General features: G+C 42.4%; 1 protein-coding gene across 4 annotated transcripts in view; it reads right to left on the minus strand.

The window, feature by feature from the left end:
* Positions 1-25,998, minus strand: part of LOC126284067 (protein angel homolog 2-like) — a 166,854-nt gene that overhangs the window by 101,481 nt on the left and 39,375 nt on the right. For all 4 annotated transcript variants that reach the window (XM_049982693.1, XM_049982692.1, XM_049982695.1 and 1 more), the window contains one exon: positions 5,147-5,307. In XM_049982693.1, coding sequence (XP_049838650.1) covers positions 5,147-5,307 — 161 coding nt within the window. The remainder of the gene's footprint in view (positions 1-5,146; positions 5,308-25,998) is intronic.

The raw sequence follows: 25,998 nt of genomic DNA on the forward strand, positions 1-25,998 counted from the left end.
TCGTTTCGACGATATTCCGAACATCCAACGTGCTGTCACGAAGGCACTAACTGGGATAACTCAAATGGACTAACTGGGGCCTATGAAGCTTGGAAAACGCGCTGGCAACGTTGTGTCGATGCCAAAGGCGAGTACTTTGAAGAATATTAACGTTTTGTACAAATTGGATCAATAAATTTGTTTTTTTAGACTGAGTCTCATTACTTATCTACCACACCCTGTAGACGAGTATGTGAGGGCATCTGCTTTCTGAACGGACTGGAGTTGGTGCAAAGAACAGAATAACATCTTCACAGTCCAGGGCCTCCAAAGGATGTCCTTAATGTGTCCAGCAATGAAGAAAGGTATTGGGTTTTATATTATTAGTTATCTTAAACACATTATGTATAAATCAAGGAACAATGTACAATAGGGACCAGCCGATTGGAGCATTGCAGCTCTTAAGTTACTAGCCTCATATTCGGTGGGATGAAGTTGTTCTGTCTGGCCATCCTGATCTAGATTTTTTGTGGTCTTCCTAAATCACTAAGGCAACTACTGGGATGGTTCCTTAATCAAGGCTATGGCTGACCAAAACCCCTATCCTCAAAAAGCATGTTATGTATTCTGTGTGTTGTATATTTTGAACTATTCATTTGTGTTGTATTACCTTGACAGTTCCTGTATCATTGAGAGGTGATCCTTGGATCAATAAAGATGATGATAAAACCTAGTCCACAAACAGAACTACCACTTCATACCTACATTTGCCCATATTTCCCAGCTATCTCCATAAGAGCATACTTTTGTACCCAGCATCATACCACACTGGAAGAACTTATACACATCCTTTGCCAGGGCTTTGACTACCAATCATTGCACTCATAAATTAGGAACATCCCATCCACAATCCTTTACACATCTTCCAAAGTAGTATTTTGCTGGCCACTTAGATACCCTGGAGCAACTTTATGCTAAGACTACCCACAACCCCATGCCATATGATCATACCCCTGCGAAGACCCGGGTGCAACACCAACAGCACACAACTACTCGGTACACACTATTCGAGTCCTGATTCTACTGAAGGTTGGAACATCTGCAAAACCAGTGATGCCACCTCTGCAGCAACCTAAGAAACCAGTCACATCACATCTGGAGTAACTTCTCAGTAGCCAACTCCTACAAGCCAATGACAGAAGATATTCAGAGAAAAGGACACATGATGCAATAAGCCAGCTTTGCATGTGTTACTGTTTAAGATACATCAAACACAAATGAATAAATAAAATTTTTAATAATGGCGTAAATGGGTGGTCTTCTAGGCTGAAATTTTTCTAAGTGGCTGGTCCTCAAAGTGTTAAGTTCTGAATGAGAGTCAAAATCTATGTGATTTAAGAAAGTCATTGCACATTCTCAAATTTAACATAATTCATCTTGCATAAAAGGAATTTACTTTGAAAGTAATGCTTCTCAAACTACCATTCGCAACACTTTCCTGCGACCCATCAGAAATAAAAACTGTTGTAACATTAAGTTCACAGAAAACAATTTGTTGTTGCAAGGTATTGTACAGTCTTTATCCTAAAGCCTTTGACACATTTTGCTGTGGGTAGACACTTGTTGGTCCATTGTGTTTTGTTGTTGTAAATGAAGGATTTTCTTTGGGACTAAAGTTTCATTTTGGTGTTATTCTCTCGTTATGCTTCATCGTTGCAGTATTATTCTGCAGTAGTGGGCTAAAGAAAAATTCTTTGTCAGAGTATCAGATCTTACATGTCAAAACAACGAAAAATTCCCAGAATTCTAAAAAATTTCCGGATTTTTCTCAGATGAAAAAATTCCTGAATTTTTCCCCAATTTCCTAACCATCCTCAGTGTATATACATTGTATATCTATGCTGGGTGTATTACAATGAAGTGTGTGGCAGAGGGTACTTTTTTTATTGCACACACATTTTACAGAGGGGCAGTCAAAGTTTTAATCATCGCCTTGAAAAAAAAAAAAAAAAAAAAAAAAAAAAAAAAAAAAAAAAAAAAAAAATTAAGTAATAAAAAAATAAAGTTACGTAACTAATTTCTTACTTTATAACAACCAAAAACAACGAATTTTTGACAAAACTATTTAATTGTATAGATAAAAAATCTACTCACCAAGTGGTGGCAGAACACACATAAGAAAACGTTGTAATTAGGCAAGCTTTTGGAGTCAGTGGCTCCTCCTTCAGGCAGAAGGGTTGAAGGGGAAGGAAGAGGGGTGAAGTAAAAGGACTAGAGAGATCTAGGAAAAGGGAGAGATTTAGTGAAAGTCACTCAGAACCACGGGTCAGGGGAGACTTACAGCATGGGATGAGAACTGACCCACGGTTCTGGGTGACTTTCCCGAAATCTACCACTTTTCCTAGACTTCTTCAGTCTTTTTCCTTCTCCCCTCTTCCTTCTCCTTCAACCCTTCTGCCTGAAGGAGGAGGTGCCAGACTCCGAAAGCTTGATTTTTTGTATTTTATAACATACATCCCCATTAGCTTTCCACAATGGCACAACTGGTTACAGCACTGTGGAACGCTCATGTGACTGAGTTGTAAAAATATTATGAAAATATTATGAAAAACAGCAGAGATGTTGAGTTGTAGATAGGCACAACAAAAAGACTGTCAAACAAAGTTCCAGATAAACAGGCCTTTATTATAATACACAAAACACACACACAACCACAGTCTCTGGCTGCCAAGGCCAGACTGCAAGCAAAAGCACATGATGGGATAAGCAAAGTGCGTGGGAGGGTAAGGAGGAGGCTGGGGTAGGGAGGGGGATGAATAATATGGCAGGGTTGGCGGGCGGTAAACTGCTGCTTGTGGGAGCATACAGGGATAAGTTGAGGAGTGTATAGGGCAGCTAGGTGGAGTCGGGAGGTTAGACGAAGAGTAGGAAGGGGGTGGGAGCAATGGAAAACAAAAGAAATAGAGAGATTATGGGCGTGTTGGTGGGTCAGAGGGCTGTGTAGTGCTGGAATGGGAACAGAGAAGGGGATAGGTGGGTAAACAATGACATGAAAGATGAGGTTAAGATGAGGTTAGATTGAGGTTAGGAGGGTTATGCGCACATAGAATATATTGTAGGGAGAGTTCCTACCTGTGGAATTCAGAAAACCTGGTGTTGTTGAGAAGGATCCGGATGGCACAGGCTGTGAAGCAGTCACTGAAATGAATAATGTCGTGTAGGGCAGCAGGCTCAGCAACTGGGTGGACCAGCTGTTTCTTGGGCACAGCTTGTCAGTGGCCATTCATGCAGAGAGAGAGCGTGTTAGTTGTCATACCCACGTAGAATACAGCACAGTGGTTGCAGCTTAGGTTGTAGATCATATGATAGGCTAAGTGATGCTTCTTATCAGCCTGGAGTAGGTGGTGGTGAGAGGATGCATGGGACAGGTCTCGCATCTAGATCTATTACAGGGATATGAGCCATGAAGCAAGGGGTTGGGAGGAAGTGTAATGTAGGGATGGAGAAGGATATTGTATAGGTTCATTGGGTTGTGGAATACCACTGTGGGAGGGGGACGAAGGATAGTGAGTATGACATTCCTTATTTCGGGGCATGAGAGGTAGTCAAAACCCTGGTGGACGGATTGATTGTGGTGGTACTGTGTCAAGGGGGGAATGCTTCTTTGTGGCTGGACAGTGGTTGACTGGAGAGATAAGACATGGGAGATCTGTTTTTGTACAAAGTTTGGAAGGTAATTATAATCTGTGAAGGCCTCGGTGAGACCCCTGGTGTATTTTGAGAGGGACTGCTCGTCACTAAAGATGTGGCACTCATGGGTGGCTAGGCTGTATGCGAGGGACTTCTTAGTACAGAGCTTTCTGTCTGCATGAATGGCCATCGACAAACAGTGGCCATGAAACAGCTGAACGACCCACCTGTTGATGCTGCCCAACACAACATTCTTCATTTCAATGACTCCTTCACTGCCTGTGCCATCTGGATTCTTCCCATCAACACAAGCTTTTCTGAAATGTGCAGGTGGGAACTCTCTCTGCCCCTTCTCCTGCCCCTCCCCCACCTCTCTGCCTAACCTCCCAACTGCACCTACTTGCCTTATCCTTTCCATACCTCGTTCCTGGACGTTCCCACAAGCAGCACTTTACCGTCCCACACCTTTACCCTACTATCCATCCCCCTCCCCACCCCAGCTTTCTCCTTACCCTCACCACCCACTTTGCTTTCCCCATCAAACACTGGTGCTCGCAGTCTGGCCTTGGTAGCCAGAGACTGTGGTCCCGTGTGGTGAAAGCTTTGTTTGACAGTTGTTTTGTCACGTCTATCGGTGATTTGGTATCTCTGCCATATGATGAGTAGCAACTATCCTTCTCATAATATTGTTGTTATTCCACCCTGGATTTTCCATTGTTTGACTGTGTTGTAAAAATTTTAGAAGTGTAACATATCACTTAATCTCAAAGAGAAATTTCTTTCTTGTTTGCAAGTTCATGTCTGCAGTCCTAGTAGACAGAGATGGGTTGCACATTATGTTTTGGCTCCTGTAATAGCATGCTGCAGAACTGTAGTGTGGGGATTTCTTTGTGTACAAACATCGGAAACATGTATCTCCAGACAAACAAAAAACAATGACATAACTCGATTTTTTGGAGGCGATAATTAAAGATGTCTGACTACACCCTGTATTAATATTTCTTCCAGTTCTATTTACTGAAGGAGTATGGGACGAATGACAACTTTAACACCTCTGTGCTTGTTTTAAGTTGCCTTACCTTATCTGTCATGATTTGTTAGTGTACTCAGAAATTGAGCTTTCATATAAAAGCTGTATCTATCTTTGAGTGTTTATATCTGTAGCACATCTGAGTTGTATGATGCCTTCATCCTCCAAAAATTAAGTTTTCATTTAAGCACACACACGCGTACGCGCACACGCACGCACACACACACACACACACACACACACACACACACACACACACACACACACTAATATTTGGCTGACAAGAGGTTTGCAAGGAATTCATGGAATTGCAACTTCAATTGTACCCCTGTGTGAAGAGTGCCTCAAAAATGACAAACAAAGTGACAATACTTGCAATATAAAGAAGATTATAGTTAGTTTTTGAATGTGAAAGGCTTCATACAACATAAATTTTAAAATTTTTACATCAGGCTCTGCAGAAGTAATCTCTTCCAAGATGCGCTTCCAACGTTTCTCCCAAACCAGATCCTCCTCTTTACATTCGGCGTATAAGTATCTGTGGCTCTCCAGGAGATCTTGAGCCAGCACATTATATGACACCAATCTCAAGGGTAGCTTCCGTTCATCTGTTGAATATTAAAATCAGTTTATGAGAATTTCAGAAGTGGCTGAGAACACAATACCGCCACTATCACAATTATTAAATGCAATAACAGGTTTGAATAGATAATTTTCATAAAAATTACAGTAAGCTAATAATTTGTCCTTGCAAAAATAAAAACAAATTTATTGACATAATCTCTGATGAGATGAATGTCTTTAGCCCACAGATATTTCATTTTTCTTTCTTTTCTTAATAAATAGAAGAATCATAATTACAGACTCCATATGGTATTTATAGTAAATTTTAATGGCCCCAGTCACAATATAATATAATAAAACATAGATAATAGGTTTCTGTTGGTTAGCAACCATCCTCAGATCAACACACATGAACAAAAAAAAAATGCATTTTACTTAATGTGGAAGGCTATTAACAATGTTTAAAAAATACACATTTTAAGAAGGTATTAAAAAGTAACGGACAACTGACCCATCTTACACTGCAATTGAATCTAAATACTGTGTTAACCACCAAAGCATTATTATTATGCATAACTTATCAATATCTAAAGCAAGGCTTCACAGTCACCATAATACAACCCCCACCCCCCAACGTTGCAGGGTAGGAAGTGGGGAGACATGTAAAGACTTTAGAGGGGATGATGCTGATACCATGTATTTCTTTCATTTTCAAACAAGAAACAGATAACAGACTTTAAAAAATGTAATTCTGGCAACAAAATTTGACTATTAAGTTGATACGTGTATCTTATTTTATTTAATCTTACACTAAATGTGTAGCGATTTTTAATTAACTCTCTTTTACAAGAGCATCTATTTGACGGAAACATTCAAGTGCATTGTAGATGTAGCTTGCAGTTTAAGTTACAGTCTTACAATTTCTCATATTCCTTTTACAGTTCTACATTGTTGGAAAAACATGTTAACTGATTTATGTACAACCAAACAGTGATACAATGCCTGCAGCCGTCTTGGGTAAATGACGAAACCAAACCTGAGGGAAATCCTTGGACACATCTGCAATGTTTCCCTTTAAATTTGTCTTTATGTTCCTTTTTGCACTCTATAGGTAAATTAGAGGGCCCCAGGGAACCACAGAAAGGACGTCTGTCTAAAAGGGGCAAATAAAACACAGTTAGTTGTAGAAACGATCGGCATTGTAATTGTAAATTGTCATACCTGTGTTGGGAAAGAACCAGAGCTCCAAGCCCTAATAGAAAGCACTGAAGCTCAAATAGTTATAGGTACAGAAAGCTGGCTAAAGCTGTAAATAAGTCCAGCAGAAATTTTTTCAAACTATCTAACAGTGTTCCGAAAGGATACATTAAATACAATTGGTGGTGGAGTACATTTATTGTTGTCAGAAATACTTTGCCTTGTAGTGAAACTGAAATAGATAGTTCTTGCAAAATAGTATGGGTAGAGGTTATACTTGACAATCGGACTAAACTATTAATTGGGTCGTTTTACTGACCCCCGGCTCAGAATATACAGTTACTGAACAGTTCGAAGAAAACTTGAGTCTCTTTTCAAATAGGTACTCCACTCATACAGTTAAAGTTGATGGCAACTTCAATCTACTCTATGCTTCTAAGCCAGTGGCAGACACAAAACGTCATCTGAAATTGTACTGAATGCTTTCTCAGAAAATTATTTTGAACAATTAGTTAATGAGCCCACTCGAAGCGTAAATTGTTGTGAAAGCATACATGACCTCTTAGAAACAAATAATCCTGTACAAATAGTGAGTATCATGATGAATACAGAGATTAACGAGCACACGGTAGTAGCTGCTAGGCTGAATACCATAACTCCCACAACCATCAAAAAGAAACGTAAAGTATATCTGTTTAACAAAGCTGATAAAAATGCTCTTAACACAGTTTTAAGAGACAGTCTGCTATCCTGATTTGATCATGGAAGCGTAGAAAAGTTGTGGAATGATTTCAAAGAGATAGTATCGACAGCAATTGAGAAATACATACCAAATAAATTAATACCTGATGGTACTGGTCCCCCATGGTACACAAAATGGGTCAGATCACTGTTGCAGAAGCAGCGAAAAAGCATGCCAAATTTACAAGAATGCAAAATCCCCAAGACTGGCAAAGTTTTGCAGAAGTTCGAAATATAGCGCGTACTTTCAATAACTTCCACAATGAAACACTGTCTCGAAATCTGGCAGAAAACCCAAAGAGATTCTGGTCATACATAAAGCACACCAGTTGCGAGATGCAATCAGTACCTTCACTGCACGATAAGAACAGTGAAGTCACTGATGACAGTGCCACTAAAGCAGAATTATTAAACATGATTTTCCAAAACTCCTTCATCAAAGAAGATGAAGTAAATATTCCTGAACTCCAATCAAGAACAACTGCCAAGATGAGAAACATAGAAATAGATATACTCGGTGTTGCAAAGCAGCTTAAATCACTTAAAAGCAAGGCTTCTGGTCCAGATTGTACAACAGTCAGGTTTCTCTCAGAGTATGCTGATACAACAGCTCCATATTTAGCAATTATATACTACTGCTCACTCACAGAAAGATCCATACCTAAAGATTGGAAGAAAACTGCTCAAGTCACACCAATAGCCAAAAAGGGAAATAGGAGTAAGCTGCTGAATTATAGGCCCATACAGTGTATGCAAACATCATGAAGTACCGCTAAGGAAACTATTTATTGACGCGTAGTCAGCACGGATTCAGAAAATATCGTTCTTGCGAAACACAACCAGCCCTTTATACTCAATGAAATAATGAGTACTATCGACAGGGGATGTCAAATTGATCCGATATTTTTAGATTTCCAGAAGGCTTTCAACACCGTTCCTCACAAGCATCTTCTAACCAAACTGCATGCCTATAGAATATCGTCTCAGTTGTGTGACTGGATTCGTGTTTTCCTGTCAGAAAGGTCACAGTTCATAGTAATAGATGGAAAGTCATCGAGTAAAACAGAAATAATATCCAGCGTTCCCCAAGGAAGTGTTACAGGCTCTCTATTGTTCCTGATCAATATTAACAACATAGGAGACAATCTGAGTAGCCATCTTAGATTATTTGGAGATGATGCTGTCATTTACTGTGTTGTAAAGTCATCAGATCACCAAAACGAATTGCAAAATGATTTAGATAAGATATCTGCATGGTGCAAAAAGTGTGAAGTTATTCACATGAGTACTAATAGAAATCCATTAAATTTCGATTAAGCGATAAGTCACACAAATCTGAAGGCTGTAAATTCAACTAAATACTCAGGGATTACAATTACAAATACCCTAAATTGGAACAATCACATTGATAATTTTGTGGGTAGAGCCAACCAAAGACTGTGATTCACTGGCAGAAAACATGGGTGCAACAGGTCTACTAAGGAGACTGCTTACACCACCACCTTTTCTGGAATATTGCTGTGCGGTGTGGGATCTGCTTCAGGTGGGACTGACGGATGACACTGAAAAAGTACAAAGAAGGGCAGCTCATTTTGTATTATCGTAAAATAGGGAAGATAGTGCCACAGACATGATATGTGAATTGGACTGGTAAAATAAAGGGGGGGGGGGGGGCCATTTTCCGTTGCGACAGGATCTTCTCAGGAAATTTCATTCACCAGTTTTCTCCTCCGATTGCGAAGACATTCTGTTGGCACTCACCTACATAGGGAGAAATTATCATTGTGATAAAATAAGAGAAATCAGGGCTCACATAGAAAAATTTAAATGCTGGTTTTGCTCGCATGCCGTTCGAGTGAGACCCGGTAGAGAGACAGCTTGAAGGTGGTTCATTGAACCCTCTGCCAAGCACTTTATTGTGAATAACAGAGTAATCACATAAATGTAGATGAGACTTCAGTCTGGAGATCAATGTGAATGTCATCAACATTCACTGAATTTAGAGCTGAAAAACATGCTCTGGTGCTGTCACATACTTAAATCAAAACTGGAATTCTTGCTTAAAATTATGCAGAATACGTGGATAACATCTGAAGTCTATGTTAAAACCAGAGTCCTTCAATGAAGATTATTTTGGAAACTGAACTGCATTTTCTTTGGCCAATCGATTCTCCCAAAGTACGAATTTCACTTTTAATGCTTGTATATGTTCAATGAAATGTGTTTTCAGCAGGTCCTTACCCTTAAGTGGAGTGTTGAAATAATTCACATGGCTGGCTGTATTGACAAGGAGTGCAAGGTCACTTTTCCTTGAAGTGCTGTTTCATTTCAGGAAAACACACCTTACTCATTTCCGTAAACATATTTCTCTCACCAAATTAAAAGAAAAATCAATTTAACAATTTACTATATCCCATACCACAGAGATAACCAACATGGAGAGTCAAGTACCAATTAACACATTTATTCAGCCTGGCAACTGACACAGTCTCATGAACATACAGTAACTTTATAATAACAGAAACTTGGCTGAAGGCCAATGGAAAGTTGCGGAAATGAATTACACAACATAAGGTTTCAAGCTTTTGACAATGTTGATTGGAATACTCTCTTTCAAATTCTGAAGGTAGCAGGGGTAAAATACAGGGAGCGAAAGGCTATTTACAATTTGTACAGAAACCAGATGGCAGTTATAAGAGTTGAGGGACATGAAAGGGAAGCAGTGGTTGGGAAGCGAGTGAGACAGGGTTGCAGCCTGTCCTCGATGTTATTCAATCTGTATATTGAGCAAGCAGTAAAGGAAACGAAAGAAAAATTCGGAGTAGGTATTAAAATCCATGGAGAAGAAATCAAAATGTTGAGGTTCGCCGATGACATCGTAATTCTGTCAGAGACAGCAAAGGACTTGGAAGAGCAGTTGAACAGAATGGATAGTGTCTTGAAAGGAGGATATAATATGAACATCAACAAAAGCAAAACAAGGATAATGGAATGTAGTCGAATTAAGTCGGGTGATGCTGAGGGAATTAGATTAGGAAGTGAGACACTTAAAGTAGTAAAGGAGTTTTGCTATTTGGGGAGCAAAGTAACTGATGATGGTCGAAGTAGAGAGGATATAAAACGTAGACTGACAATGGCAAGGAAAGCTTTTCTGAAGAAGAGAAATTTGTTAACATCGAGTATAGATTTAAATGTCAGGAAGTCGTTTCTGAAAGTATTTGTATGGAGTGTAGCTAGGTATGGATGTGAAACATGGACGATAAATAGTTTGGACAAGAAGAAAATAGAAGCTTTCGAAATGTGGTGCTACAGAAGAATGCTGAAGATTAGATGGGTAGATCACATAACTAATGAAGAAGTACTGAACAGGATTGGGGAGAAGAGAAGTTTGTGGCACAACTTGACCAGAAGAAGGGATCGGTTGGTAGGACATGTTCCGAGGCATCAAGGGATCACCAATTTAGTACTGGAGGGCAGCGTGGAGGGGAAAAATCGTAGAGGGAGACCAAGAGATGGCTACACTAAGCAGATTCAGAAGGATGTAGGTTGCAGTAGGTACTGGGAGATGAAGAAGCTTGCACAAGATAGAATAGCATGGAGAGCCGCATCAAACCAGTCTCAGGACTGAAGACCACAACAACAACAACAAGGTTTCTTCTTGATTTAATCTTAACTGAAAGAAACTCTTCTGAAATTTAACTTTTAAATTTCATTCTGCAATTCAGCAGTATTAGTCCCTATGGAATATGGAATTAAGTCCTGCTGAGCAAGCAGTAAAATATTACCAAGTCTGAAATGGAGTTTTACAGCCTGCACAAAGTAGGGAACAGTCACCAATTACCACTCCTCTGGGAGCTGATCAAAATGTAATCACAGATCCACACGGTGAGGCAATTACTGGATCTGCAAAGTCCCAAGTGATTTCAGTGGTGATCCTCGGCAGTAGGGTGTGATGATTCTGCTTTCCAGGGCTGCTGCACTGAACTAAATAAGCCACAGTGTAGAGCTTCAAGTTTTTGACTGGCTGCTCTTGCAGAAGAAGACAGTTCCCCATCGTTCACCAACGAATGTCCCAGATGGCCTAGAGCTGCCGCCCTCTGTTGGTTCTGCTGTGAGGTTTTTTAAACTGAAACCTCCATCCCCACTTATTAGGTTTTCCAACATTTTTATTTCAACAGACTCCTTAATTATGTTGACGTGAAAAACTTAGCACTTGCACCACAATATTGGTCTCACCATATATTTTTCCACGATTACACTCATGGTGGTGCTTGTGGACAGCCGAATCATTTGGTTGTTTCAATCGTGTGCGTTGCTAATGTTTCTTACATTTCTCCTCGACTGCTGTAATAGTCAGTCCCATATTAGCAAGAAATGTGGTGCACATGCACGTTTTGGAGAAATGGATCATCTTTAACCATAATGTGGACCACAATAAATTGATTTCAATATTTTGAATGATGTTGCCTATAGACAGGCAGATGTTGATCCGATGAATAAAATCGAGATGAAGATGATGACTCTTCTCAATGAGCCAGGCTTGCCACATAGTGTTATTAGTGGTCTTCGAACATGAGCGACTGTTCCACGACAGCCATATGGCCTCCCTAAATACACAAAGAAAACATTCCTTTAAGACTCATAATATGTAGTACTGGTGCTTCTACATACTAACAGGCAAAAACATATTTTCAGTGAACAGGTGGGGAAGTGTGAACACCACCTCAGCCATTGCAGCTCCTGGACACAGATTTTATGGTCAGTTCGTTGTAGTCTTCCAGACTTCCTCGCTTTGTGAATCCTTGGAACTAAAGTAAGACACTAGTTTCACTAAACTTTTACAGCACATTCTCATGTCAACTTATTTCCTGTTGGACAGAAAATATTATGAACAAAGTGATGGCACACCCCTAGTCCATTATTGCCTGTCGTGGCGATCCTATACCTGGAGCACTTTGAAGCAAAGGCACTACAATCCACCTAGTTCAAACCAAAATGTTTCTAGCAATGCATGGATGACATTTGCAGTGTAGACACATGGAACAAAAAGAACTTCAAGAGTCCCTGGAACATTTAAACACTATCCATTCTAATATATTCATAAAATTAGCAATAGAGATTGAAAAAGAGTGCCAGCTAATTTTCCTTGATGTGTTAGTTAAGAGAAGATCAGGTAGATCCACAGGTCAAACTGTTTATACAAGACCCATGCACAATGACTTCCACCTCAACTCCTTAGACCATTACCATCCATCACAAAGAAATTTGGTGCTAAGGACTGGGAATGAATGGGTATTTAGATCATCAAATGGTGTAAGCATTTGAGTCAGACACTAAAACTGCCTGAGAAAGCAGCTGAGATAGGGAGAAAGATAAGCTTAGGCTGGCCCAATAACCAGAAATGCACGATTGTCATAGCATCCAGCAGAACTAAGAAACACAGAGAATGTGCACTTCAAAGTGTATCAACGCAGGCTCTGAAAAACAGAAGAGCATCAAAGGGATGTTGTTGATGTTGAGAGTCCACACAACGAAGGCACATTACAGTATAACTTTCAGCAACTGCAGAAGACAACTGGGTTGATCACAAAAATATTGTACATAAAATAGTAGCAACAACTCAGCTGAACACCCAGCAGCACACCATTAATCCATTCACATCAAATGACTAGTTGTACTCAAATGAAGTTGCTATGGCATTCAAATCTAACTCAGCTTGCAGATGCATGCTTCACTAAATGAATGTGTGGATTTCAATTTCTAGATAATGGATGGCTCTTAAATATACTCTAAAATGAAGCACAGGCTGTGTGAGTGAGACACTGTAGCTGATATTAGCAAATAGCAACATGGCAAAGGCTTGAGAAGCTTGCTGACATTGCATTCAACAGTGGTAATGAAGTTAGTGATTTGTCTTTCAAAGGTTTTTTTCATACTACAATGTAGACTAAACAAAGTGAATGGGACTGAGGAAAAAAAAAAGTAATAGCCCTGTTCTCTTTCTCTTCAATGTTTGCAGGGTTTGTGTTCAAGCTTTGTTGAATAAATATAAATTAAAACCAACTTCTGAACTACATATTTTTTAGAATATATAGGGCCATCGTTTAGACTAATTTGTGACAAGACTACTGCTTACACAACAAAACAATTTAACAATGAAGAAAGAAAGAGAATAAAAATGGCGATAATTGGTTGATATATAAAACAATCATAATGTGTGAACGTATTAAATCTGATTTCACAGCAAGGAGTTGGGAATTTAAATGTGTTCTCAATGGGTTAATCAGAGATGAGAGGATTATATTTTTGTTCTCAGACAGTTGGTTTTTCAAAGTTGCAAAGTCCGCCGAAGTGTGTTGCCAGTAGTGCACATTTCTTTGTATCGGAGAGTGATAAGTCTTAATTTTCTTTTCAAAAGCAATGGCTTGGAGGACCAAAATTTCTGTAGTGTCATTTCAGTTGATCCTTGTTGAATTTCCTCTTGGCATTTCTCAATGCTTTGGCTGTTGATTTCTTGAAAGTGTTCATATTTTTCGTGGGCTTTATCAGCATAGCACTTTTTTCTATATTTTTGCATTTTTTTATCCTGAGCTTTCTCACGGGCTGTGTTATTCCATCTCTATATTTTCTTCTTAGAGGAGCTATTCCTTCTGCTGTTTGTTTGTGTTGTTTTAGGGCACAAAAACAGCTAAGGTCATACCTTGTCCATGCCCGAACCATAGAACACGAAAACAAAAAAGGAGTTAAGAGCAACTACAAACTAAGCCCAAATGACAGAAAGCAAGACAGTTAGAAACAAGGACTTGGAGAAAGGTCCATAAAATACGCCATAGACACAATGGAGGTCCTGAACTGAAGACGAAATGTCCTTCAATATACTGCTGCGATGGATAAAAAGTAAAATACGGTTGACAAAATGTGTGCTGTCTGCTGAAACGGTCGATAACTCAGACAGCAAACATAAATTAGAATGTAAGTGGTTAAAATACAGGCCTTCCATCAGGAAATGGCTAACCCAAAGGTTGAGGACAATGAGCACAAAGTGGTGGGGGTCACAATTTAACAAACGCCAATGGCTAGAAGGACAGTGCCCAATACACAACCTAGCTGTGGCAAGATGGCAGAGAGGAGTTCAGCCAAGCCACTAGGAGAGTTTTCATTTTCCTCGGAGCTTGTTCCCATTAAGGGAAGACCAGTGGTGATGCCAAAGTGACACCACCTCTGACAGGCGGCAACACAGAGAACATCAGAGAGGATGGAAGAACTAGCGGGTCAAGATAGAAAGACGGCAGCCTTGGCAGCAGTGTCAGCGACCTCGTTTCCCGTCAGGCTGACATGACGCAGGACCCATATAAACAATACAGTGGCTCCATCAAGAACAAGCAAGTGAAAGCTTCCCTGGACCCGTTGCACTAAGGGACGGTGTACAGCACACAGAGGCTCTGAAGGGCACAGAGAGTTGGAGCAAATGATAATTGAAAATTCTATGTAGCTGGATGTACTGCATGGCCTGATACAGGGCGAAGAGCTCCGCTGTAAATATTGAGCAGTGTTCCGAAAGCTGATACCTGTGCCGAAACTGCATGGGGCGAAGAGCCCCACTATAAATATTGAGCAGTGTTCCAAAAGCTGATACTGATAATTGTTGGTGCCAATGATGAAGGCACACCAGACATCACAATCAGTCTGAAGGCCATCAGTGTAAACAAAGGTACTATTGTGCCAAGGTGAACACAGGCTGCCGCATGAAGCCAAGGTGTGAAGGGTTCACACCCATCAGGAAAGTGGCAGATTGTGAGTGTTTTAAGCTGCCAGAGCAATGGTTGAAAGCCAGTACTGGCGGTCAAAAGAGTCATCGAAGAAGGGGCCATAGGACAGGTGGCCAGGCATGGCAGACAAATGGCAAGCGTATCCAATGAGGAGAACATCACATCGGTATGACAAAGGTAGTTCAGCAGCTCCTGCATACAGACTCTCAACCGGGCTAGTGTAAGAAATGCCAGTGGCCAAACAGATGCCACAATGGTGGAGTGTATTGAGACTGTGTACGATGGATGGACATGCAGAAGCATAAACGGAACAGCCATAGTCTAGTTTCAAACACATAACATAATTGATAGAAACAGGAGAGTGTTATTTGATCCTCTCCCCATTAAGTGCTGCTGAGGATACATAGGACACTGAGGGACTGGGTATATCGTGCAGCCAGATAAAGACACATGGGAGGACCAATAAAGTGTCCTATTGAGCATGAGCCCCAGGAATTTTGTAGTTTCAACAAACAGAAGAGCAACAGGCCTAACATGTAAAGATGGTGGAAGAAACCTAAAGTGGTGCAAACAGTTTTGTCTGTGGAAAAGCAAAACCCATTGTCAATGCTCCATGAGTAAAAATGATCGAGACAATGTTGAAGACAGCGCTCAAGGAGACAAGTCTGTGGAGAACTGTAATAGATCGAAAAATCTTCAACAAAAACGGAGCCGGAGATGCCTGGCAAGAGACAGGTCATAACAGGGTTAATGGTGATAGCGTAGAGGATGATGCTCAGAATGGAACCCTGAGGCACACTGTTCTCCTGGATAAAGGTGTCTGACAAGGCAGAACCCAAACTTACCTTGAAAACTCTGTCTTTTAAACATTCCTGAAGGAAAGAGGGCCTATGGCCTTGGAAGTCCAACGTGTATAGAGTACGGAGGATACCAGACCTCCAGCAGGTGTTGTGGACTTTCTCCAAATCAAAAGACACAGTCATTGTCTGATATTTTCACAGAAAGCCATTCATGACATGGGCTGACAAAGTTGCGAGATGGTCAACTGCAGAGCGGTGTGCTCGAAATCCACATTGTGCAGTGGTTAATAAATTGATGACAGTGGCTTCACACCAGTGGGGAAACATGCCCTAGATGTGATTGTACATATGAATGAGAAAGTGCTTGCCCACAAGAGAAAAGTGCTGCAACACCTGAAAGTGAACATCTTCTACCCCTCGGGTGGAGGATGGGGGTGAACTGAGAGCATGATCTAGCTCCCTCATAGAAAAAGCAGCATTGTAGCATTCATGATTCTGAGAGGAGAAGGGTATCGCCTGAGCGTTCTCCACTCATTTACGATGGAGGAAGGCAGGGTGATAGCGGGTGGAGATTGAAATCTCCACAAGAGAGTGGCCCAAGTTGTTGGAGATATCAATAGGGTCCACTATGACATCATCTGCTACTGTCAGGCTAGAAATTTGGGAATGGACCTTGGTCCCAGAGAGCCGACAGAGGTTGGCCCACATGACAGAAGAGGGAGTGGAACTGTTAAAAGAACTAGTGAATGAAATCCAGCTACCTTTCTTGCAATCCTAAAAAACATGACGACACTGCGCATGCAATTGTTCATAACAAATAGAGTTTGCCATTGTAGGTTGATGGTTAAAAAACACTGAGAGCACATCTCCACAGGCGAAATGCGCCATGGCATGCCTCAGTCCACTGCACCGTGGCATCCCTCAGTCCAGTAAGGGACTGGGACAAGGTACAGTAAAGATGATGTATGATGAATGGAATATTTCTGTGGCAGTAAGGATAATGTTCATAGGATATTCTACCTGACATTAAAACGGGGAAATGTTGTTCATCAAAGGTCGTCAAGGAGGAGTCAAGCCTCCAGTTGGCCTTAGAAAGCTGCCATTTGGTGTGCACTTAGATGGGGTAGGAGTCAGCAAACGCAAAGCACATGGGATATGGTCACTTGAGTACATGTCAGATAGAACGGACCACTCGAAACAACGGGCAGCTGGGCAGCACAGAAGGAGAGGTCCAAATGGGAATAGGTGTGTGTGGAATCTGAAAGGAATTTGGGTGCTCCCGTGTAAATACAAACAAGGTTACATTGACTGAAAAGGTCAGCCAAGAAGGCACCTATCAGGCAGGTTCTGCGAGAGCCCCAAGTGGATGGTGTGCATTAAAGTCCATGAGCAGCAGATAGGAGTGAGGGAGTTTCCCAATAAACTGGAGGAAGTCTACCCTGGTGAAAACGAATGACAGGGGCATGTAAATGGTACAAAGGGAAAAGGTGAAGTGAGGAAAGAAAACACAGACTGTAACAGCTTGAAGCTGGGTGGTCAGGGAGATGGTTTGAGTATGAAAGTCATTCCACATGAGCAGAATCTCCCGCGAGATGGAATGCCATCATCTGGGGGAAGGTGAAAGCAGACCGGAAAGGAATGTGAGAGGTCAAAGTGGTCATGAGAACGCAGGGACCAAGTGGATGCTGTCATTCCGAGAGCAGCTATAGTTCCTCCTTGTTGGATCTAATGCTATGAACATTCTATTGGAGAATAGTCATGATGAGGAAAGCGGAGGAGGGGAAAAATAAAGGGATGACATCTCAGCGGCTGCCAAATGCCAGCCTTCAAAAACTGACTGCTGCAAAGTGCAGAGGCTGGAGGAGACAGAGACCTACAGAGGCATTGGGATTCTCCCTGTTGGTCTGTAGAGTCCAGGGCAAATAAATGGTTGGTGGTGTGCACCGGCAACATGGAGGTTGGATGGGTGACAGTATCATGTGGCGACACAGTTGAAGAGCATCTCCGAGTTGGTGAAGCCTTTGTTTGATTTCTTGGAGCCTTTGCAGCTGACAGACAACAATTAAAATGTTTGTTGGCTGAAGGGACGTCTTTGCAGGAGTATTCCTTCTCGCCTTTCTGGCTTGCACGTTGTGAAGCGGGTGGCTCTGCCCCGCAAGGTGAAAGTTTGGTGGCTTGTTGCACAGCTTGAGGAGGATGAGGAGATGGGCATGCTACCATGAAACTGGGTGATTTTTCAACTGCATTGCTGCATTTGAGGTCACATGCCTTGAAGCAAGATGTAGCAAGAACAGTACTGTAAGTGCCGGATAGTAAAATGCAGGGTTTCTGACTAGCCAACAATTTCGGAGCAACAGGGTAAGGCACTTTTTCCTTCACACGGATCTCCTGGACAGCCCACTCATAGAAATATATGTGACAATCTCAGGAGGACGCTGGATGGTCACCATTGCAATTGACACAGCACAGAGGAGGAGGCAGAGAATCGCCCTCATGAGTATCTCTATCACAGGTTACACATTTGGCTTTAGTGCAACAGGTCCAGGGAAGCTTTCACTTCCTCATTCTTGATGGAGCCACTGTATTGTTTATGTGGGTCCCGGGTCATGTCAGCCTGACGGGAAACGAGGTTGCTGACACTGCTGCTAAGGCTGCCATCTTTCTATCTCATCCCGCTAATTCTTCCATTCTCTCTGATGTTCTCTGTGATCCCTTCTGTCAGAGGTGGAGTCACTTTGGCATCACCACTGGTCTTCCACTCATGGGAACAAGCTCCAAGGAATGAAACCTTTCCTAATGGCTTGGCCGACCTCCTCTCAGCCGTCTCGCCACAAGGAGATCAGTTTAGCTAGGTTGCATATTGGGCACTGTCCTTCTAGCCATTGCCATTTGTTAAGTGGTGATCCCCCACCACTTTGTGATCATTGTCCTTAACCTTTGACGGTTACATATTTCCTGATGGAATGCCCGTTTTTTATCCACTTACATTCTAATTTATGTTTGCTGTCTGAGTTATCGACTGTTTCAGCACACAGCACTCGTTTTGTTGACCGTATTTTACTTTTTATCCATTGTAGCAATATAGTGAAGGACATTAGAGTGTGGTTGTAACAGTAAAACTGGTAGCAGCACATCGGGTTCAGAATGTATGGTTGGACTGCGATAACTTCATAGCCTGATTGAAGCACTACTCTATCAAACATGAGAAAAGGAGTGTGTGGGGCACTAAGGATGCAACTATCTTTTTCGTCACTTGATGGGTTGCAATTTGTTTTGTGTTGTTTTGTTTCTAGAGTGGAAAAAAGGAAAAGAAAAAAGAAACAAGCTGGTGTCAAACTCGCTGAAGTCAAAACTACACAACTCCATGACAGAGAGGAGTTGAAAAACAACTATATGCCAATCCCATCCGACATAATAGATGACAGCTAAAAACATGCGCATGGAAAAAAGGGCTAAAAACGACATCATACAGAAATGGGGGACCAAAACTAAAAATTAAATGGCCTTCGCCATATTGCTTTGGCACATAAAAATTAAAACATGGTCAACAGCCCGTTATGTCATTTGCTAAAACAGCCGACAACTCTGATGGCAAACTCAAACAGGAACGTAAAAGGTCAAAAAATGGCCATTCCATCAAGAAGTGGCGGACATTTAAAACTTGTACGCAATGTGTAGAAAGTGGTGGGGTAGCGCCACTTAGCAAATGAGTAAAAAGGCAGTGCCCAATACGCAGCCGAGTTAAAATAACCTCCTCCGAAGAAAGAAAAAACCACAACGAAGGAAAGGCATTGAACAGCAAAAGAAACAAAAGAGGACAAGAAAACAACAGAGGGACGCTAGAAAGAGGACAGGGTAAAACAAGAAAGCAGATTACGATGGCTGGCCGACCACGAGAATAAAAAGGAAAAGTCAACCACTCTGCAACACATTAAAACCTCCACCCTAAAAACACTAGGATGGTGGACGCAGAGGGGGATTCCAACATGTCCTGGGGTCCACACAAACACCACTGAATGACAGGATCGGTCCAGGGCATAGATCAAATGATAAAAGACACCCTCACGAATAAAATGTAAAACCAAATCAGCCAATAAGGTGTTGTTAGATAAAATTAGCGGCAACGAGTTTGGCAACCCAAGATTTAGTCGCTGGGCAGTCAAAGTGGGACAGTGCACCAGAATATGGGCCTCTGTCAAACGGGCGCCACACCGGCATTGAGGCACGTCTTCATGGCGCAAGAGGTAACCATGGGTCGCCCAAGTGTGGCCAATGCGGACCTGGCAGAAGACAACTGATTCCCTACCAGAGGCCCGAATGGAAGACTTCCACACATTCATAGTCTCCTTAATGACACGGTGTTTGTTGTGTGTACTGTTATGCCATTCCGTCTCCCAAAGCCTGCAGCGTAAGTCAGAACACAGGTCAGGTTCAGAGATGCTCATCTCTAGAAGCGGTTTCCGCTTAGCATGTTTGGCCAGCCAGTCGGCAAGTTCGTTGCCTGGGATTCCATGTCCTGGGGTCCACACAAACACCACTGAACGACAGGACCGATTCCTCGGGGCATGAACGGATGTACTGAAGTGCACGACATTTGGCCACCAGCTCTACAATGAATACATTGCAGCCATTGGGCAAGGAAAACTGTTCAATATGGCTTCTGTGGACAAAGCCGACATTACCATCAGCCATTGAGCCGTCGGCGTAAACCAATTAAGATCCCTGGAACACTTCAAGTGGAGAACCACAAGGTTAACGGAGTCCTTAGGGCTAGCGTAAGGTCCAGGAGAAGCTTTGGCCTACAGCTACACCACGGAGGTGTACATGAATGGACCTCGAGGAGAGGTGGTGAAGGGAAGGACTCCAGTTCAGACAGAAGCGATTGCATGCAAACTGCAATCATTAGCGGGTGGTGAACCACTGTGGTTGGGAACAGAAGACGGTAATTAGGATGTTTAGGAGAGCTATGATGCGTGCAATGCAGCAGTTGTGCACGTCTGATCTTCAATGGTGGAACTCCAGCCTCCACCAGTACACTTGTCACCGGACTCGTCCTAAAAGCTCCTCTCTGGAGGACACCACCCTGATGAAGCACTGTCTGTGCGGGTGGAGAGGCTTGCGTATCCGTGGAAAGCTGAGGGTTATGTCGAAGGTAGAGGACCTACTGCCAGAAAGTCCTTGGCCGATGGATCAGACTAAGAGTGCCTCACAACGTCACATCTTCCCTATCCACTCCTAGTCCTACCCTATTCCCTGACCCAACCCAAGGTGTGATGCGATCCATGCCGAGATGTGCGTGGAATGTGGGAAGATGTGTTGCAAACGGAGCCGCAGGGATATCAGGCGACCTCCCTGAGTAATTAGTCTTACACCGTGTGGGCTATTCGTGGTGTGGACCTTATAGATCCCCATATCTCGTGGGACCAATATGGACATGATTATAGAAAATAAAGAAAAACAAACTGAGGTGCAAATTGAGACCTCAGATACCCAAACATCAGGTACAGAACCGATGGAAGGCATTCCCACTACTGAATTAGGGTCTAAATCTGAGCCAGACGTGGGAACTGTAATTGAGAAGCTAGACCAGATTAAGACCAAAGGCTTGTCTGGGGCCCAGAGGAGGAAGCTACTCAGGGAATAGCAGAAAAAGGAAGGGAAAGAATGGCTTCCTGAAGACAAGTGGAGGGTATTAAAGGGACTAGAGCCAAGGGCCGCCAGGAAGAAACTGTCTCAGGTTGAAGGGGACACGCAGACTCCCACAACGTCAAAGGCAGGTAGTAAGAGGATAAGGGAGGAATCAAAGATTCCCTCCTCCCTGGATAAGCAAGTCCAGAAAAAATTGAGGCAATAAATAGGGAAACAGACCTATAGTACTGCAGTCTCGGTTTTTAGGATGGTAGTTATCCAGGTAGGTTACCCACTGGTGGCCTTCACCGCACAGCAGGAGGAACTGGTACAGATGGCCCTCTTTGAAAAGGTTAGGGGGACGCTGGCCCTGGACCCAACTTCAGGATGGTCTATCTACACTCATACTCATAAATTAAGGATAATCACAGAAGATGGTGCCACACAACGTGGCACTACACAAAACTGGTGCTAATAGCATAGGCATATATGGAATGCACACGACACAGATCTGCAAGTCCACGGTATTGGTGATAAGTTGAGAAAACCGCCACGAAACACATGTGCTACAAAAAGCCACTGTTCCTTGCGCATGTACCCCAACATCAATATGGGAAATGATCACAATGCACATATACACAGGCCGCACAATGGGTTGGCATACTCTGGATCAGGTGGTCAAGCAGCTGCTGGGCTATAGCCTCCCATTCTTGCACCAGTGCCTGTCAGAGTTCCTGAAGTGTCCTAGGGGTTTGAAGACGTGCAGCGATACGTCGACCGAGAGCATCCCAGACATGCTCCATGGGGGTTTAGGTCTGGAGAACAAGCAGGCGTTGTTTCACCATGTATCGGCATCATCCTTAATTTATGAGCATGAGTGTAGATCGAGGTGCACTCATTTTTGTCTGTGAGGGAGTGCACACGATAGAATGACTCAAGGACAAGGTGCCCATGATATCCCCATGAGAAGATGTGAAGCTGCTGGTTAAGAAAGCAGCGGAGCTTCTTAAGACCGCAAAGATATCATTATGGGTACCTAAGATCCTTAAGGAAGTCTCTCCCAAGAGCTTGTTCGGGAAAATAGGGGCCCAGAACCCAAAAGTCTCAACAGAAGACTGGAGAATGAGTAACCAGAAGGTTTTTCCAGAAGGACAAACCCTGGAGGTGGAGGTCGGTGAGAAGTCCCTGAAGGCGATGCGGGAGCAGGACCTGAAACTATTTTTAGGGTTCTGGCAGGTCACCATCAGGGTTCTCAAAGACCTCAAAGATGGCAGCTAGATGGAGCCTGGAGGCACTGCAAATTAATCTGCAGCACAGTAAAGGGGCCTCTGCTGCCATGAGCTGCTACCTGGGAAGACAGGATGTGGACGTGGCCCTGATACAAGAACCCTATTTATACAAAGGGGTAAGAAACTCCAGAACATGCGTATATGTAAGAAATGGCATTTCTTTCATGCCAGTGATGGATTTCTGCTCTAGGGACTTAGTGGCCATTAAAATGCAGCAATGTGAGGAAGGTATCATGAGCGAAATTATTTTGGCTTCACCTTACAAAGACAGGTGTCCTCCTCCCTTGGAGGTGAGGAGACTGATAGAGACTTGACACCGGCAAGGTGATCAACTGCTGGTGGGATGCAACGGCAATGCCCACAACCTAGTGTGGGGCAGCAAGGACACCAACAGTAGAGATGAGTACTTTCTTTAATTTCTTTTAGCTACAACTTAAGAGTTCCTGAATAGGGGCAATGAACCTACATTCAGGAAAAGTGGAAGGGAAGAAGTAATTAACATAACCTTTGGTTCCATGACAATGGGTAACTATGTCAAACAATAGCATGTGGTGTTGGAGCCATCCTCATCGGACCACATGTACATCAAATTCGAGGTTGAAATGGGAATCAGACAGACCATGACCTACAGAAATCCCAGGAAAACAAGAATCAGAGATATATAGGAGGGACCTTGACTTAGGCTTATCAGAAATTGAAACTTCGATAAGGAATCCAGTAAAATTTGAGGAAGTAGCAGAGGCTGTTACCTCTGCCATAGTGATTTCTTATCAGGACAAATGCACAATCACCAGGAAGTGCACAAATAGGGGTGCTCCTTGGTGGAATCAAAAAACTGGAAATGAAAAGAAAACTGATATGGAGACTGTTTAATGTTGTGAGACGTAAAGGACAATGGGCTAAATATCATGAGGCCCTTGTCAATTCAATTACAATCTTGCAATCAGACAAGCAAAGAAGGCATTCTGTGAGGAAGTGGAGGGCACGACTGCACAAGCCGCACTTCACAAGATTCTCACTAGAGTACCAACCAATCCAGGAGGTACATTGAGGAAGGAGGATAGGGAATATACAAAGACAGCACATGAGATACTGGAATTGCTCCTCAAAACTCACTTTCCTCAATATGCTCTGTCGCACAACACAGACCAGTATGTGACTCCACAGAGACAACGGTTCTCAGGCACTCGAAGAGAGGACTGGGAATCAGCCAAGGAGTGTGTGAACTTCAACAAAATCCAGTGGGCGGTGGGAACATTCCAACTATTCAAGTCACCTGGCCCAGATGGAATTTTTCCAGCTCTCCTGCAACAGGCAGGAGGAAAGCTCATAAGAGTCCTATGTAGGCTATTCAGGTTTAGCCTAGCAGAAGGAATCATTGACAGTGATTGGAGGGCAATGAAGGTTGTTTTCATTCCAAAGCCAGGGAGAATTGATCATACCAATGCCAAGGATATGAGACCAGTCTGTCCTCCTCCATTCTCAAAACATTGGAAAAACTGGTTAATGTATATGTTGGGGAGAGGAGGCTAAGTAGGACCCCATTACACCGGAACCAGCATGCCTACCAACCAGGTAAATAATGAGAGGTAACTCTCCACCAACTCATTGGGAACGTGGAAAAAAACACTTCATTTCCAAGAAATAGCTCTCTGCATCATACCGAAGAAGCGTTCAGTAACATGACCTTCGACTCCATGGTAAGGGCTGCAAAGGTGCATGACCTGGGGACCACTATATGTAGGTGGACCAGGGCCATGCTTAGTGGAGGGAAGGTAGAGGCTACCATGATGAATGAAAAGATGGTAATTAAGACCACTAGAGGCTGCCCACAAGTAGTAGTTTTGTCTATTGTGGAATCTAGTGGTAAACTAACTTATTGAGGAACTAAGTTCTAGACAATGCTTCTGTCAAGGATACGCAGATGACCTTGTCATAGTAATACTTGGTAAATTCACTGACACAGTCAGGAATATGGCACAAAGAGGATTGGGCATTGTGCACAAATGGTGCATTAAACAGGATCTGAGAGTTAATCTTAAGAAGACTATTGTGGTGCCATTTACGAAGAGAGATATTCAACACGCAAGTTGGAATCTAAAGCTCTTCGATGGAAATCTACCTGTGAAGGGGGATTGAAACGTCCGCTAAACCCGCTGGGCAGAACAGGTGATTAGGATTGTGGAAAGGGCCAAATAAGGTTGAGGTCAGTTTCACCTTAAAATTGTAATTTAGTAACACATTTACAAAGCAGCACATAGCCAAACTTTTACAACTTCGAGTTTCCAAAATGCAAATTTTTTAACAGGTGAAGGCACCCAAACAAGAAATTTTAAAAATTAACAAGATAAAAATGCAGTTAAAATAGCAAATAAAATAATTAAAATATATTTTTATTACAGCTAGGCCGAAAGACTCAAGGCAAAAGTGGATAGACAAATAAACAAGCTGCAATACAAACTGCTGAAGGCCCACAACAAAATTTTGATGATTTTAAAATAAATTAGCCTAACCTTTCAAAGGCAGAAGGCCACAATTTTTTGCTTAAAGGGTAATTTTAAAAATAAGGTTCCAAGCTGCAATGTTTAAGCTTGAAATTTAATTTTAAGAATAAGGTTCCAAGGCTGAAGGCCCACAATCAATTTTCCAAAATTTTAACAAAATATAACCATAGCTGTAAGTTTTAAGTGGCTGAAACTGGACTAAAACAAAAGACAACCCAACAGCAATAACCTTTCAGCAAATATCCACTTGCCGGAATTCAAAACTAACTTACATAAAACACAGTAAAACTAAGAATTTTTTTTCATAGGCTATGATAGATTATAAACAGACCACTAAAGACAGTAAGGACAACATCACTCAGAAGCCTCCAGGGGGTCATCCTGCCCTCGTTCACTTAGGTGAGACAGGTGGTGGTCCCAACTACACTTGATCCGTAGGAATCCAACCAAGGGACAACCACGGACCGACCGACAAACGACTTGCTTGCCACCAATCGGTACATGAGAATTCAAACACAAAATGTTACAGGTGTGATTATCCACAATCAAATGTGTATATGTATTAAGCAGTGAAAACTACACACCGTGTCGGACAGTGACAACAGGTGAGGAAAGGACACTGGCTGAAATTACACTAATAGCAAGGGCAGGTAACCGCAACGCTAATGGCCACAAGGCAGAAAATTCCACTGGTGCACTTGAATTGTAGTCAGCCAATATAGTTAATTCCGCCGCATGGTGGCTACATTTCAGCAATACAAACATTCTGTGTTGCTCACATGAAAACTTCCCCAACAGCGAAACATC

Source organism: Schistocerca gregaria, chromosome 8 (genome assembly GCF_023897955.1).
Source record: "Schistocerca gregaria isolate iqSchGreg1 chromosome 8, iqSchGreg1.2, whole genome shotgun sequence".
NCBI lineage: Eukaryota > Metazoa > Arthropoda > Insecta > Orthoptera > Acrididae > Schistocerca > Schistocerca gregaria.